The following is a 15,378-nucleotide window of genomic DNA, read 5'->3' as shown; positions in this document are numbered from 1 at the left end:
TTCAGGCAGCACAGTTAGGATATATTCAGGAGTGCGTTGGTGAGGTGGCAGTGAGAATGGAAAGGAATAGACGGAGTGAAAATGTCCAAGGGAAAAAATGACAGGCTTTGGAATCTAGTTGTGTGTGTTACGGGGGTGGAAGGAGAGAAGTAGAAAATGTCTGAGGCTATGTGAGTTAGAGAGGAAAAGTATCATTAACAGAGATGAGGAAGCCGTGAGTGGGATCTGGATTTGATGAGTTAAAGACATTTGGGGTTTGTGCCAGTGGAATGTCCAAGCAGAAACGTTCAGCAGACAGCTGGAAATATAAGAAGGCAGGAAGGATTTGGTTTCAGAACTGGGGCTCTTTCAGACAGCGATAAATGTGCCTGGCTATCTGAAAATCCCCAAGAAACACTGGCTTTATACAAGCCTTCTAGCCCTGACCTTGTGACTCTCAATAGAGGAGAAACGTCGTACCCTGCAGTCATCGGTGGACTTTGCAATTGAAATACACACACACGTGCAAGGTGGAGACGCTGTTTAAGTGTGCACGGGGGCGAAAGCTAGGCTTTTGTGGCAGGGCAAAAAGCTAGGCTCTAAGCAGGTGAATTCTTGAAGATATGGAACAACCAGGGAAGCAAGGAGTCCAGTTCACAAAGTTTGGCAGAGTTCAGGTGCAGTAGCCAGGTTTTGGAATTCTGGAGACTGAGATTTGGCCCAAAGACCGGCCATTCCCTTGAGTCCTCAGCTTCAGAGGACTGATGTTGTTTGTTTTCTGCCTGGTTTTATGGAGTGGCGCTGGCCACACACTGAGGGATGTTATTAAGGAATCCATCCCTGAGCTTTTTCTTCTTCGGGCTGAATAAACCTTATTTCATTCTTCTCACAGGTCATACTTTCCATCTCTTTAATTATTTGTTACCCTTCTCTGAACTTTCTCCAATTTTCCTCTTAAAATGCTGAGACCAAACCTTCAAAACACAGTAACAACTGGCTTAGTTCTGGGCATAGGAAATGGTTTTCTAAAACGTCACACCCAGGCAACAGTTCTTTGCAGGTTTTTCCACCTGTTTTTAACGCGACCATTAAATTGACATGCGACTATATCTATATAGAGGTGACTCATCTATATATCTTGAAAATTTGATCATAGTGGGATATCTTTTTCAATCATTTTGTTTTAAGTTTATTTATTTATTTTGAGAGAGACAAAGGCAGTATGAGTGGGGGAGGGATAGAGAGAGAGGGAGAAAGAATCCCAAGCAGGCTCCCTGCTGTCAGCACAGAGCCCAAGAGGGGCTCGGACCACGAACCCTGAGATCACGACCAGAGCAGCAACCAAGAGTCCACTGCTTAACCCTCTGAGCCACCCAGGCGCCCCAATCATTTTGTTTTAACTTCAAAGGCTCAGAGTTGGGAGAAGGTGTTGGCTCCAATCTTTTTTTTTTTTTTTTTTCATTTTAGGAAAAGAACGGTAAAAGATTACAGAATACTGCCGTATTACCAGTCTGATTCTTTTTATCCCGTAGGATAGCTCACTCATATCATGAAATATATGGAGCACAACTGTCACGCCCGTGCTTTCGCCCCTGCTCATCCCAACAGCTTGAACACCGGGCTAGCTAAAATGTGACGAAACGGAGTACACAGAAAGTGAATTTGCTTAGACGTGAGTCAAAACTGGAAGCAGGGGAGGACGCGCCAGGGACCTGAGAGATGGCTCGGACGACTCTGGGAGTAATTTTCCATGTGCACTGAAGGAAGATCTTGTAAGGCACAGCCTCAGGTTACACACGCTGGACTGCCATTCCGCAGGATTTACAAGCCATTACTGGAGAGCTCTCCTGGCCCAGGCGGGAGGAGGAAGAAATGTTCGCCGGACCATAAAAAAAAAACTTTAGGTTACAGAGTAAAAGAAAAACAGGGCCCTCCTTCCGCAGAGGGAAGAAGCTCGCCCCCCTGGGGGTAGGGGTGGAGGGTGGGGGCGCTCCTTTTCCAGGACTTAGAGTCTGGCGAGGTTGCTGAGGGTTCGCAGCCGCTTCTGATTAGAGGGTGTCTGACACCCACTTGGGAGAACTCGGGCAAACTCGCACCCTCGGAGGCTCCCGGGAAGCTTCTGGTGCTGAGGCAGCAGAGAAGAGAGCGCCGCCCGCGCGCCGGCCTCCCCGCGGCTCCTCCCCACTCTCCCAGGCCCCCACTCCCAAATTTAAGCACACGCTCCCTGTTCCAGCCAGAGCCCTGCGTGAGTCTCTACACGTAGCCGCAGACAGCTCCTTAAATAGGTCGGAGTTGAGCAAACAATCCCAGACGTGGGGCCCGGGAAGGCGAGCGGAGGCGACCGCACCGGCGCGGCGGGTCAGCCGGCGGCCAATAGCCGGGGTGCGGCCCGCCCTGTCGCCTCCCCCTCGGGGAGCCTATAAGTTGCCCGCGACGCCGGGGGGCGCCCGCTCCTCTGCGCCGGCCTGGTTTCGGCCGCCCTCCCGCCGCTCCGCCGCGCGCACTTGGCCCGACGCCTCCCGACCGCAATCGTCGGCCCCGGGCGGACCGGGGTCCCCGCGCTCTCGCGAGAAGTGCGCCGCTGCAGGGCAGTGGGGGCGCCGGGGCCGGCGCCGGCCCTCGAGAGGCCGAAGATGGGGTGCTGCGCCGGGAAGCCGCAGCTGCTGCTGCTGCTGCTGCTGGCGCTCGTCTTGCAGCTCTGGAGCCCCTGCGTGGGTGCAGACCCGGAGAGGCCTTCCAGCATCCCCACAGGTGAGCCCTCCCGCGGTTTGCCCGTGTCCCGGGAGGCTCGGCCGGCGGGGGTGGGGGTGGGGGCAGTTCATTCATCCACTGGCCCCTCGTGCGGGGCTGGCCAGGTGAGTAGGTGGGGGGGGGCGTCCCTCCCCAGGACTGCAGAGGTGAGTAGGTGGGAGCCTGCCCTTCGCCAGGACCACCGAGGTGAGTGATCGTCCTTCCTCCTCGGGACGGCTGAGGTCTTCCCCAGAAGGGCGCTAGGGCGGCGCTGGTCCCCGGGGAAGCACCCGCCCTCGCGGGTTCTCGGAGTTCTCCGTAACCTGGGAGCGCACGAAGTTTTCCTTCAGCACCAGTTGGGGTTTCCTTTTCGTCTTGCAGGTCACGGGGCAGCAACATCTTTCGGGCAACTCTCCTTTCTCCTCCTGTCCTGGAATGGGCATGGTTTATTCGTGTTTGAAGAGGCAGTACTCCCTCTGTGACCTAAACACGGGGCTCAGTGTACTTTCTGATTGATGGTGACACATTCCTTCCAGCGCCCCAGGAAGCAGCCGGTAACACCTACCTCTTGCCAAAAACAACGCTCAAAACCTTGGCTGTTTTCTCTAAGGCGGACTGGCTACCCAGTGCCTCCAGGCAGCAGCTTTCCTCCTTGGGGATTTGGAGGGGAAGCTGTGGACACACATCTCCCCTTAGCCACCCTTTTCCTAAGCCTGGTGCCATTTCTTGTTTTCAGAAGCTGGAACTGCGGCGAAGAGTGCAGTCAAGTTCATGTAAAACAAAACTTTTTACATTTAGCGGCATTAAAGAGCCTCACCACATGTTTGTCCAAACACACTCTGGTGCCATTTGCTGCTCAGGAGATATCCTTGGAGTATTCCACTTTTGTGCTCTGGCTCTATGGTCAGCTCTCTGAAATTAGATCTTGCCTTTAAATGTCCTTGTGCTGTACTGTTTCTTTTTTTAAATTAGGATCATTTTGTCTTTTTTTTTTTTTTTGTAAGCAAATAGGGCGTTTTTCTGCTTGAACTTTAAGCGGAAGGACAGAAATTTCTATTTCAGGTTTAGAGTCAAAAAATGACATTTGATGTAGAACCCAGGTAGTCCATCTAAGCCATAGTTTTGTCTTTATCTTTACGTGTTTCAGAAGGCTTCAGTGGGCTGCATTGCCTATCTTTCTACATTCCTGCCAAACAGTACTTGCTTTGTGAGCTTGAAAAACTTCAGCATTTAGATGGAGTTTTGTCAGTTACATGATGCTTTTCTTTCTCCTAGATGAATGTGTTTGGTTCACAATGCATTTCTGAAACCTGTGCGGTTCTTTTAAATTTGAACTAAGTTTTTTTCATAACTTTAACATTTCCTTCTAGTAAAACACCTAGAAAATAGACAAGTAAATGCCTCCAGCAAACTTGGAAATAGGGACATTAAAAAAAAAAAAAATCCCTAGAAAAAATGACTTTCTTTGTTGAAACACCCAAGGAAACCTTACCGGGAAATAAAATAACCTCGAAGGGCTTTTCTTCCTTTAGAGGGACCTCTTCAGGCTTTGTATATTTTAGTTCACTGCATTACGAACACTGTCTCCCCCCAACCCCCCCTTTTTAATAGAAGGTATCTCTGTACCTTCCTTTAGGCTTACAGTCAAAGTCATCTTGCTTTCCCACTCTGGCTTTTAAGTTTCATGGACCTGGACAGTAAAAATTTAATGGATTGTAGCATAAGAGGGAATTGTAGATACGAATGTTTTCCTCAGAAAGTGACCACATAAAACCCACTGCTGAAATCTGAGTTCTGGTCGATCTTGGTGGGTAGGCATGGGGAATTCAGTTAGCGCCTACATGCAGGAAGATATTAATTCGTAATACGTGGAGGCAGCAGAAGCCAGTTTGAACTTTTGTGTAGGTAAATGTGATTAGCTGATAAACATAGACGGTACACTGCTTGATAATACGGCCAGAGTCATGGACTATGTTTCATTTTCTCCCTTAAAATATTACAACTGAGAATAGCTAAATTGGAAACTTCCTTATCTATCTAAGCATCAAGTGAACTTTAGAACTCGAACTTGTCTGGCTTACTAGGAGGTCTTTATAAGAAAAGTGCTTATCATTTCTCTCCAACTGTATTTGTCACCATGTCCCAGTTAGCCATGAAGAAATGGATTATACCAGGCTTTCTTGGCCCAGTTGAAATTTTGAGCCAGATCATTATTTATTGAAAAGGGCCGTCCTGCACATTGTTCTATGTTTAGTAACATCCTTGGCCCCCACCCACTAGATACCAAAAGCACCCTCCTCCAAGTGTGAGAATGGAAGATGTCTCAAAATGTAAAAGGATCAAATGTCTCCTGAGGGGAAAAATTGCCCAAGGTTAAAAACACCTGGATTAGAAAAATCTATGCATATCGGAGGCAGTGTGGCGTTATGGTGTTACTGGAATGTTAATAGCAACTCCTTTTTGAAAGCAAATGTTTATAGTGATTTTCCGTTTTTCCACTGTAGTAAGGAATGTGCTATTTGAATCACATTAATCAAGTTTTGGAATCTAGTTTTTCTTAGCTCTGTTTGATGCTGTGTGTTGACCAGAGTTGAGAACATTGTTTTTAGTTATACCTACTGAGAGTTCGCTTGTGTACTGTGTTCGTTCCTTTTTGGTTACCACTTTGCTTTTAGCATGGAAAGAATCTAAGTAAGATTTTGGTTAATAACACTTATTTTCTCCTAGAATTATTTATAGGGATTTTACCATAAAATTTTATCCCTGTGGGAGCTTTTGAGGCAAAACTCTCCTAATGAGTCTCCACAAATCAGATTAAAACCCTCATTTATCTTTCCTATAGTTTTCTGCCTTCCAGATGTGAGAAGGAGACGTGTGGATGTATTTCCACCAAGTATTTACAACCAGGTCTCCAGGCCAGGATCAAACTTTTTGTGTGTTTTCTGAGGTACCTTGACTATTCCCTGATCTAAATTGGGCAGAAACCAAGTTTTGGGCAAAAATGAAGAAAATGGTTTCAGATGTTTATGTCAAGACCAGTACTTTTCAACCATGTTCATTTATAAACTCTTTAATTTACTCTGGCGCATTCAGGGAGGAAAGCAAAGGTTTGTCCGATCTGCTGATGCAAACTGGCAATTTGGGGGGTGGAGAAGGGAAGACCAAGGTCCTGGAGAAACCTCTGGAAGGGGGGGGGGTGCAGAGAGAGAGAGAGAGAGAGAGAAACCTCTGGAAGGGGGAGACAGAGAGAGAGAGAGACAGAGAGAGGCTTGTCCTTCTGCACATTTTCTGTGTCCTGGGCTCCAGCTGCACGGAACAACTCATCATGCGTAAAAAGACTGTGCCTTTTATTTCGTAATATAAAAAGGGACATAGAAAACACCTCTGGAGAATGTGAGGATAGTAAATGAAAGTTAAATTAAAATACCCCTTTCTTCCCATCACACCAACTTAGACATTTTAAGAATAAACTCTGATCGTAACAACTCTTTTGACGATCGGAACCTGCAAACTACTGGCTGAAGTGCATCATCCTTGGAGGACAGTTGAGTAACGTCTAGTGGAATTGATAATTCACATACCTGGCAGGTCTGCATGTACAGTAGTCTCAAATTTCTGTGTCTGTCTGTTCTCTTTGAAATTCTATTCATTGGTAAGTCTAGCTGCTCAGAGATCCTTCCCCTTACTGTCTTTTGTTCGGCTCACTTTCTCACTTTTTAATGCAGTTGGTTTATATAAATAATACCTACTTTTATGATTGCTTTTTTTTTAATGTTTATTTTTGAGACAGAGAGAAACAGAGCATGAGTGGGAAAGGGCAGAGAGAGAAGGAGACAGAGAATCCGAAGCAGGCTCCAGGCTCTGAGCTGTCAGCACAGAGCCTGACATGGGAGTCAAACCCACAAACTGTGAGATCATGACCCGAGCCGAAGTCGGACGCTTCACTGACCGAGCCACCCAGGCACCCCTGTATGATTGATTTTTATGTTTAACAAACTGTAAATTCTTTGAAGTGAGGGACTAAGTTATTCATTTTTGTGCTCGTCACAGTATCTTCCCTGTTCTGTCACCAAGGTTCTCAATGTATATTTGTTGAGTTTCTGGCCCACTTGTAGAATTTTGAAAAGTAGTATGCAGTCAGTGAGATTGCTAGTTGCTCATTTCCCTAGGATTTTGACTGAATTCACCAACCTCCCTTTCTCTACCTGGGGACCCATACACTAACATGATGTAGCACTTTATCAATGAAATATCTGACAAGGCCTTGTTTCTGAAATGTGGTTGGCAAGTCTTCTCCATGGGCTATATCTTTCTGCTCTACTTACCTTACTTAGTATAAAGTCACACCTTCAGGACTACTTTCAGGTGATTGGATATCATGATTTTTCAAAAAAAACCTTATGGATGGTGAAGTGGAGACTTGAAATGGTTATATAACTTGCAGAAAATCACATAGCTGGAAAGCTACACAGGAGGAACTTGTGTCCTTTCTCCAGGCCGTGCTCCGTGTCTTTCCTGACCTCCTTATTGTTCTGTTGGACTTTCGGGACCTGGGGGAAAGAAATAGAGACCAGGCATCAGAGACCTAAAGAAACGAAAGGGATGTTTTGCTAAAAGGGAAACACATATTCGTAGGTTTATGTAAATGGTGGGGGAAAGGAATTGGCATGGGCTGTGGGAAAACTGGGCCCTAGGCCAGGGTGGCAAACTATGGTTCTTGGTCCAAATCTGGTGGCACCATAGCTACCTGTTTTTGTATGGCTGGTGAGTTAACAATCGTGTTTGCCTTTTTAAATGATTGAAGAATACCAAGTGAAAAATAGGACATTGTGACATGTGAAAGTTATTTGAAATTCCGTAGTCAGGGTCCATAAAGTTTTATTGGCAGACAGCCACACTTATTTATTTATAAATGGTCTGGTGCCATAAGGCAGAGTTGCGTAGTTGCCACAGAGACCGTATGGCTTGCAAAGCACAGATTATTTACTCTCTGGCCTTGTATAGAAAAACTTTGCGGATCCTTGTCTTAGGAGATGACATTCCCGTTTAAGCTGTGGCTCAAACAGATCTGCTCTCTTGGAATGAGCCAGATTCTGGACAGTAGCAGCTGATTCTGGGCATTTGAAAGGGCTGTTTTTCATTTTAGACTTTCCAGTGATTTCTGTGGTGTCTTTAATATAGTTTTAGGGCTTCTCTGTTATTTCTTTTTAAACATGGCATTGATGCTAACTAGACATGTACTTTGTTATAGTGTACTTATGATCAGAAAGGAATAAAACACTAATGGCTGATTGGAAAGGAGATGCATCTTCTTCAGAGCTAGTGGGTGTTCTAGTATTTTGGTCTAGAAACTTGGTTACGAATTTGTGGCTCAGTTCCTGGGAGGAAATGATTCGCACATTTATCAATGAGTACTTTCATTTTTCTTCAACAATTGCTATGAATTAGACTGAACTGAGAAATTGGTGGCCTTTAAAGTGACAAATATTTTTCTTTGACACTTTACTAGCTTGCGTTTACAGTGGTGTGCTTGCCTCACTAAATTAAACTTAAAAACCATCGAGAGTATATTAGCCAACATATACTTATCCTGAGTAGTAGAATTATAGACTGTGTTGTAATTTGTTATCATTGTACTATTTACTACCTTAAGGCCTACAGTGTTACAGCCTGTGTTTGGAAATGATGTTACTGAGGATGGTCTAGCAGTACAGAATTTATTACTTTTCTATTAACTATGTCACAGGAATGCCCCTTCAAACACTATTGTTTATAATCAAAAAATAACTTTCAATATCTCCCGCTCAGGATAACTTTATTTTAAAACACAATTCAAAGAGTGGACATGTGTTATTTTTATACACAGAGGAATGGTTTCCATTACATGTTTTCTTTTGCACGTTAGAGGAGGGAAATTGACTTCTGTTAATAATTTTACTTAATTTTAAGTATAAATGCCTTTATTAAAAAACCTAATTCAGGCTAGTGTATTTATTTGCTTGGTTACTGAATTGACTCAAGTATTTTTCAGAGCTTAAATTGTATTAGTAGCATACTGTAGCAGTTTTGGGAAAATAGCAATCTTTTTTTATTCCTATTGAAATTTGTTTATATCTTCTCTCTTAAATTTATATCTTAAAAGAGATGTGACTGAGGAAGAAGCTTAATTTGTTAGTGTGGAAATATACTTCATTTACTATTTCTATTCGATAAGGAATTTGTTTTAAACTGTAGTTTGTATAGGTTTAGAATTAAATTTTGTCTAACATGGGAAAAACTTTAAACCAAGAATGAGTAGTAGACAGACAGTCTTTGCTTTCCTTTTTAAGATCAACAGTGATATCTTTTCTTTTACCGTTCTTTCAAATTTTATTCTTCCTACAAGGGAGTATCAGTTTCTATGCAAGTTTCTGAATGATGGGAGCACTCCATTATTAAGATGGAATGGCAGGGTCTGCTACATCTGAGTATCTTCTCCTTTTAGGCTGAAGGTTCATATTTCTGGAGAATGACTGGGTTTCTGATCAAATCTTCACTAGAAAGGTAAAAAAAAAAACCCACCACATGTTAATTTTAATACAGTTGAAAGAACATGCAAAATTATATTCTCTACATTTACTCTATAGTAAGTATACAAATATACTATGTAAAACTTCTAATACAAGTAAGAGTTTCGGTGAACTTGCAATTAAAATGAGACTAAATGGGGGGATGGTCAGGAAAAGTGTTTCTAACAAATGTGGTTAAGTTAGTAAAATAGGTCAGAGTTAGAATTAAATCTCATTTGTTATATTGATCATTATGTTGATTTTAATAATTGCTTTCATTGTTTGTGGGTGCATAAGACATCCCAGTGTGTATTACATTTACCGGTCCTCTGTTCATTTTCTTTAGGATTACAGTCTCAAGCTTTTAGAAGGAATTCTCTTATTTATTTCTAGTTACTGCTAATGTTTTTTATTTTTATTTTTTAATTTTTTTTTTAACGTTTATTTATTTTTGAGACGGAGAGAGACAGAGCATGAACGGGGGAGGGTGACAGAGAGAGGGAGACACAGAATCTGAAACAGGCTCCAGGCTCTGAGCTGTCAGCACAGAGCCCGACGCGGGGCTCGAACCCACGGACCGTGAGATCATGACCTGAGCCGAAGTCGGACGCTTAACCGACCGAGCCACCCAGGCGCCCCTGCTAATGTTTTTTAAAGTTCCTTCCAAAGAGAAAGAGAGAGGGTTTTCCTCTGATTTAAATGCTAATGTGGTTCTGCTCCTCTGTGCTGTGGACATTACAAGGTAAACATTCTTATGGCATGAAGGAACTTTCAAACACATACAATTTATTTTTTATTAAAAAAATGTTTTTTAATGTTTATTTTTGAGAGGAGAGAGAGAGAGCCTGAGCCTGAGCAGGGGAGGGGGAGAGAGAGGGAAGCACAGAATCTAAAGCAGACTCCAGGCTCTGAGCTGTCAGCACAGAGCCCGACGTGGGGCTCAAACTCACAAACCATCAGATCATGACCTGAGCTGAAGTCAGACGCTTAACCGACTAAGCCACACAGGTGCCCGAAGCACATGCAATTTTTATCTCTCTCCCTACCATCCCCAGTCAGTCCCAGACACTCAAGTACACTAAGTTGATTATACATCATGCCACACAGCTTCACCCTCCTGCAGGCACAGCAGGAAGTGGAAGAGGTATGTGGAATCCTAGCAGTCTTAGGTTCTTCATTCTGGGCATTGTTCAGGAAAAACTCCAGAAGCTATACTCCTTAATTCCCGTGGCCACAAAGTCTCAGGACAGAGCCACTGTCCTATTAGCAAGGCTCTGACATTGACTCGTCTGTTTCACTGGTTTGAAGCCTTATGGGGCTTAGGGTGCTGATTACTTACAGTTACTACATACACATAGGGCTAAGAAGGGAGCCAGTTGCTTTTAGGTATTTTAATTCTCCAACTAGTTCTTTAAACATTTACTCCTTTTCTTCCTGGTTCTATCAGTATGATAAACACCAGCAGCCATTTCAACATCTCAAAAACAAAAAATCAGCAAATACAGAATTTAAATCATTTCTTAAAAAAAACACACACACAAAAAAAACCTGGCAAACAGTTTGCAGGCAGACTAAAATGACCTCCCTAATTCAATCACCTAGGGAAGTCTCACAGAGCTGTTATGCAGGAAGCAAACTGGTCCTTTGATGGGATTTTCCAGTCATGCCCAAGCCAGCAATGAGGCCCCTTGTCTTCAGAGCCTCCCCCCCCGCCCCAACCCCTTCTTCTGCTCAAGCCATGTTAGGTCTTTCCTGGCCTCCAGCTGGCACCACAACTGTGACCAGAGTGCTCTGCTTGTCCAGACCATCTAAAATTCTTGTCAGCCACATCTAGAGAAGGACAATTCTCCTTTTCTTCTTAGTTTAGTTTAAACAAGGTTGGAATTTTTTAAACAGTGACTTTACTAGGTAACCAAAGGCAAAACAAAACAAAACTCTGAACTGGAAAACCACCAAAGCAAAGAAATGAACGGACTTACAAAGTAGAGACTCAGAGTTCTTACTACACTCTGACTTAAGTATAGTTAGAGACCTGCATACCTGGCATTTTTTGGGCAGTTTCTAGGTTCTGGGTCCTTGCTCAGCTTTTCTTTCTCCATTCTTCAATCCCATTTCTACTTTTTCTCACCATGTTCTTTTATACATACAGCTCTTTCTTCTCCAGGGTTGGAGTCCATAAAGTCCACAGACTTTATATTTCCAAAAGTGTTGCTAGGTTGTGAAATAATAAGAAATATATATTTTGGTCTCTGCCCCTGGTTCCTGCTAATATTTGGTCTTTGATCCTGGTTCCTGACACAGAGCTTCTAAAACCCTTGTAATTTTTGAGTGATAGAAGTATCTGTCATAGAACTACTAAATCCCTTAGAATTCCCTAGGTGGTAAGAATGTCTTTTGTTCTAATGAGGTGACTCTTGATGGGCTCTTGAATGGGAGCTCTTCACCAGAAAAATCAAGCCATGATTAGAAGCTTGAAGCTTTCAGCCCTGACCTTTGTCTTCTGAAGAGGGAGAGGGTTTAGAAAACAAGTTACTAATTGGTTATACCTACATGGTGAAGCATCTATAACAATCCCTAAGGTATGGAGTTTGGAGAGCTTCTGGGTTGGTGATTACATCTATATGGAGGGAGGTGGTGCAACCCAACTCTTTGGGGACACATGGGATCCTTTCATACCTCACCCTATGTATCTCTTCATATGACTCTTCACTTGCATCTTCTAAAATATCCTTTGTAATAAATTTGCAATAGTAAGTAAGTTGTTTTCCTGAGTTCTGTGGGCTGTTCTAGCAAATGATCAAACCCGAGGAGGAGCTCTTAGTAACTTCTTATTTGTAGTCAAGTCAGACAGAAGCTGTGGATTACCTGGGGACCTGCTACTTGTGATTGGCATCTGAAGTGGGAACAGTCTTATGGGAATGAGCCCTTAACTTTTAGGATCTGTGCTAATTCTGGTTGAATTGAATTGAACAACAGGATACTCATTTGGTCTGGGAAAATTGGCCAGTGTGGGGAAAAAGTCCACACATCTGGTGTCAGAAGTACTGTGTGTAGTACGAGAAGAGAAACATTCCTGCATTTCCCTAGACATAAGTACACTAGGTATTTTTATAGTTTCATGGGTCATATCAGCATAACCCTAGCCTTTGGCCAATCTATTTTCTTTTGTAAGGAAGAGTTTTAATGCATTTTTGCCTATAACTCTTTTGGTATTGCTTTAATTCTTGGTTTTGAGTACCAGTTTACATTAGTTTTTATGAGTCTACATACTTTAATAAATCTATTTTATTTAATTAATTTAACTTTAAAAATTCTCCCAGAATACATTTTTTCTAGAGGTAACTAACCTATTGTAACTTCTTAGATACAAACATATGCTAGAAATAATTCCCGTTGTGTAATATTACGAAGCATGACTATTAATATTTCAAAATTTAATTCGAGTATTTATTCATTGGCTAGTCTGTGTTCTTTGTTGCCTTATGGGAAGGAGAAATAGAAAAACAAAACGAGACAAACAAAAAAAACACACCAGACTCAGTCCCTGTTCCATATTGAAATTCTGAGATTCTTACAGGAGAAATGATGCATATGTAAAACTGAACAAATCAAAGAAGCACTTACGGTGAAGCAGCCTGGCCTGTAGGGAATAGGACTGACATCTGGGTATCAGGAAACCTTGATCTAAGTTCTAACCCCTCCATTCACCAACCTTGAGCCAATTATCTTGCTTCTCCAGACTTCCTTTGTAATGTATGTTCTTTATAGCTCCGTTATTTGATGTCTCTTGAATTGTGTCAGGAAGTGGAGTGGAGACAAAGGCTGCAGGAACCAGAAAACAGATCTGAAGAAACTTACTATCAATACATCCCTTATGCCAAAGGAAGCATAGACACAAAGTTGCTTTGTATGTTAATATTCTAGTTCTCTCAGGAGCTGGAGTTGGACAGACCTTGATACTGCTTTTTTCCCTAATTAACTTTTGATTTAGAGGTAAGAAAATAAGCCCAAGAATAACTAGAATTAAATTTACATTTAAAAATATTCCAAGCGTTTTTATGTGAGAGGAGAAACTAGTCTAGTGTTTGATAAGAAGGTGTTTTCTGTCTTCTGAGAGAAATCATGTACTCTTCAGTACATTTAAATACTGGAAGCTGTTTTGAAAAATGGCTTTATATTCCTCTGCTTCAGTCTTGACTGTTTAAGTCCTACTGGTTAATAAAAATGATGCTGGTAACTCTCTAAAATTAAAAAGCAGCTATTGTAAAAAATTGGAGGCCCTCTTCCAAATTGTTCCCGAAACAGTCATCAAATCACCTAATTTTTAGATTCACTAAATACCTTTAAAATATGATTGCATTCAGTAAACTGGAAACATGGTAAATAAAAAGAAAATCAGTTTATAGGGTAAAAGTATTTGTGTGTGTGTGTATGTCTCTGTGTCTGCATGTGTCTCTAGCCATGGAGATTAGTTAAGCCTTAAGAATGGATTATAAAGCTGGAATGCCTTCTGATCTGGACTTTTCTGTGGTATATTGCTCAATCACTGTCACAGTACCATTTATTCTACGTGTGTTTGCGCCTCTGGAATGGAGTATACCTTGTGAGTGGTAGTGTCTTAGACCCAATCTTTTCAGGAGATGGTGCCCTATGCTTTTTCTCTTTTCTTGGCTTTTACTGTTACTGTTTGCAGAGATTTTATGTAAATTGAAGGAAGCAGTTCAAATAAAACAATTGGAGGGGGAAAAGGGTGGCTTAATTGTGAAAATATTTACAGTTGTTACTTTTTCATGTGCAACATTACCAAAAATCACAGAACCATTTAGCCTGGATGTTGTTTTTGGAGATTAACTGTGGTTTATTGAATAAGAAAGTAAGCATTAGCAGATGTTTTTTCCTATAGAGTAGGTAAGGTTAAAGAAAGATCTCTTTTAAAAACTGATAAACTAACCTTTGTATTATTATTTAACACAAAGCGATGGGTATTTTCACGTCCCATAAGCATAAGGTTTTCTCGTAGGGTATAAAATCCTAAGCAGCCAAGCCCCTCTTCTCCATAGCAAGTCACGGAATGGCCTCGATGGCAGTGGTATGAGCAGCACCATTGTGGGCTACTATTTATGGATGAGTGGATAGGGAAAATTTTTCAGGTTGAGGGTAAAAGATAAAGTAAGAAGCTTACTTTATACCAAACATGCATACCTAAGAAATGACTACAATTCATAGTTAACATCTTTTCTGTAACTGGATGCAAGATGTGAATTTTTCTTAACACGTGTCAGAATAGCCCACACTTGAGTTAGTTTCAAGCATATTTGAATTGTAGAAAACTCTTTTGAAAATGAGTCCTATTCAGTGTGAAGAGGTGGTGGGAGGTAGAAGGTAAGTGGAGAAGGTGAAACTGCTTGCAAGCATGCTAGAAAATGATAACATACGTGATTCGAATGTGTTCTGACAATTAATTCAAAAAACTGAACTAGAAGCCACTGCCCCAATGCTGGCAAAAGGGAACTTTGCTTATGTACAATTGGATGTGCACTGAACAAATTTGGTTTGAGTATTTTCCTACTTAGGGATTTGTTTATCTGGATTATGCTAATTGATGGCATAGCATTCCTATTATTCACAATAAATTGTATATCCCAGCCATTCTTGCCATGCATGACTCCCAGCCTGCAGTCCTGTGTACCCGGACATGCGCACTGAGACAGTGTGCAGTACTGGGCTTGTTTTTCACTTGGTTGCCTTGGGGATCAGTAGAGGTTCAGAAACATAGACACTGTGACTCTGAAGACCACATGGCAGAAGAGGGTGCTTCACGTCTCTTAGTATTTCTCATAAACTATGGTAGAAGCCTGTTGTGCCTTGAATTATCTGGAAAGCTATATTGGTCCCACTTTCATCTTGGATATTTTACTAAGAATTTGAGGACGATACTCCTTTGCATTTCAAACGTTAAGCAATACAGAAGAGAATGTTTGCTTTCTACATATAGCCAAAGAGGGTTCACCATACAGCAAGGAGGTTGGACACCTCTAACTATGAATTAACTAAAGTATGTATGAGCTCACCTGGCTTACTGGGATACAGTCAGATGCTAATAAGCTGCTTACATGCTAAT

The 15,378-nt window shown here is 42.2% G+C and overlaps 1 protein-coding gene across 2 annotated transcripts in view; it reads left to right on the top strand.

Moving 5' to 3' along the window:
* Positions 1-2,423: 2,423 nt before the first annotated feature.
* PLOD2 (procollagen-lysine,2-oxoglutarate 5-dioxygenase 2) overlaps positions 2,424-15,378 on the top strand; it is a 102,425-nt gene continuing 89,470 nt past the window's right edge. The window contains exon 1 of one of the 2 annotated variants that reach the window (XM_058730141.1): positions 2,424-2,730. In XM_058730141.1, the coding sequence (XP_058586124.1) occupies positions 2,613-2,730 (118 nt within the window). In that variant the 5' untranslated portion in view covers positions 2,424-2,612. The remainder of the gene's footprint in view (positions 2,731-15,378) is intronic. The other variant, XM_058730140.1, reaches the window with a different exon arrangement.

This window comes from Neofelis nebulosa, chromosome 5 (genome assembly GCF_028018385.1).
Source record: "Neofelis nebulosa isolate mNeoNeb1 chromosome 5, mNeoNeb1.pri, whole genome shotgun sequence".
In the NCBI taxonomy this organism is placed as follows: domain Eukaryota; kingdom Metazoa; phylum Chordata; class Mammalia; order Carnivora; family Felidae; genus Neofelis; species Neofelis nebulosa.
This window is presented reverse-complemented; position numbering and strand designations above follow the sequence as displayed.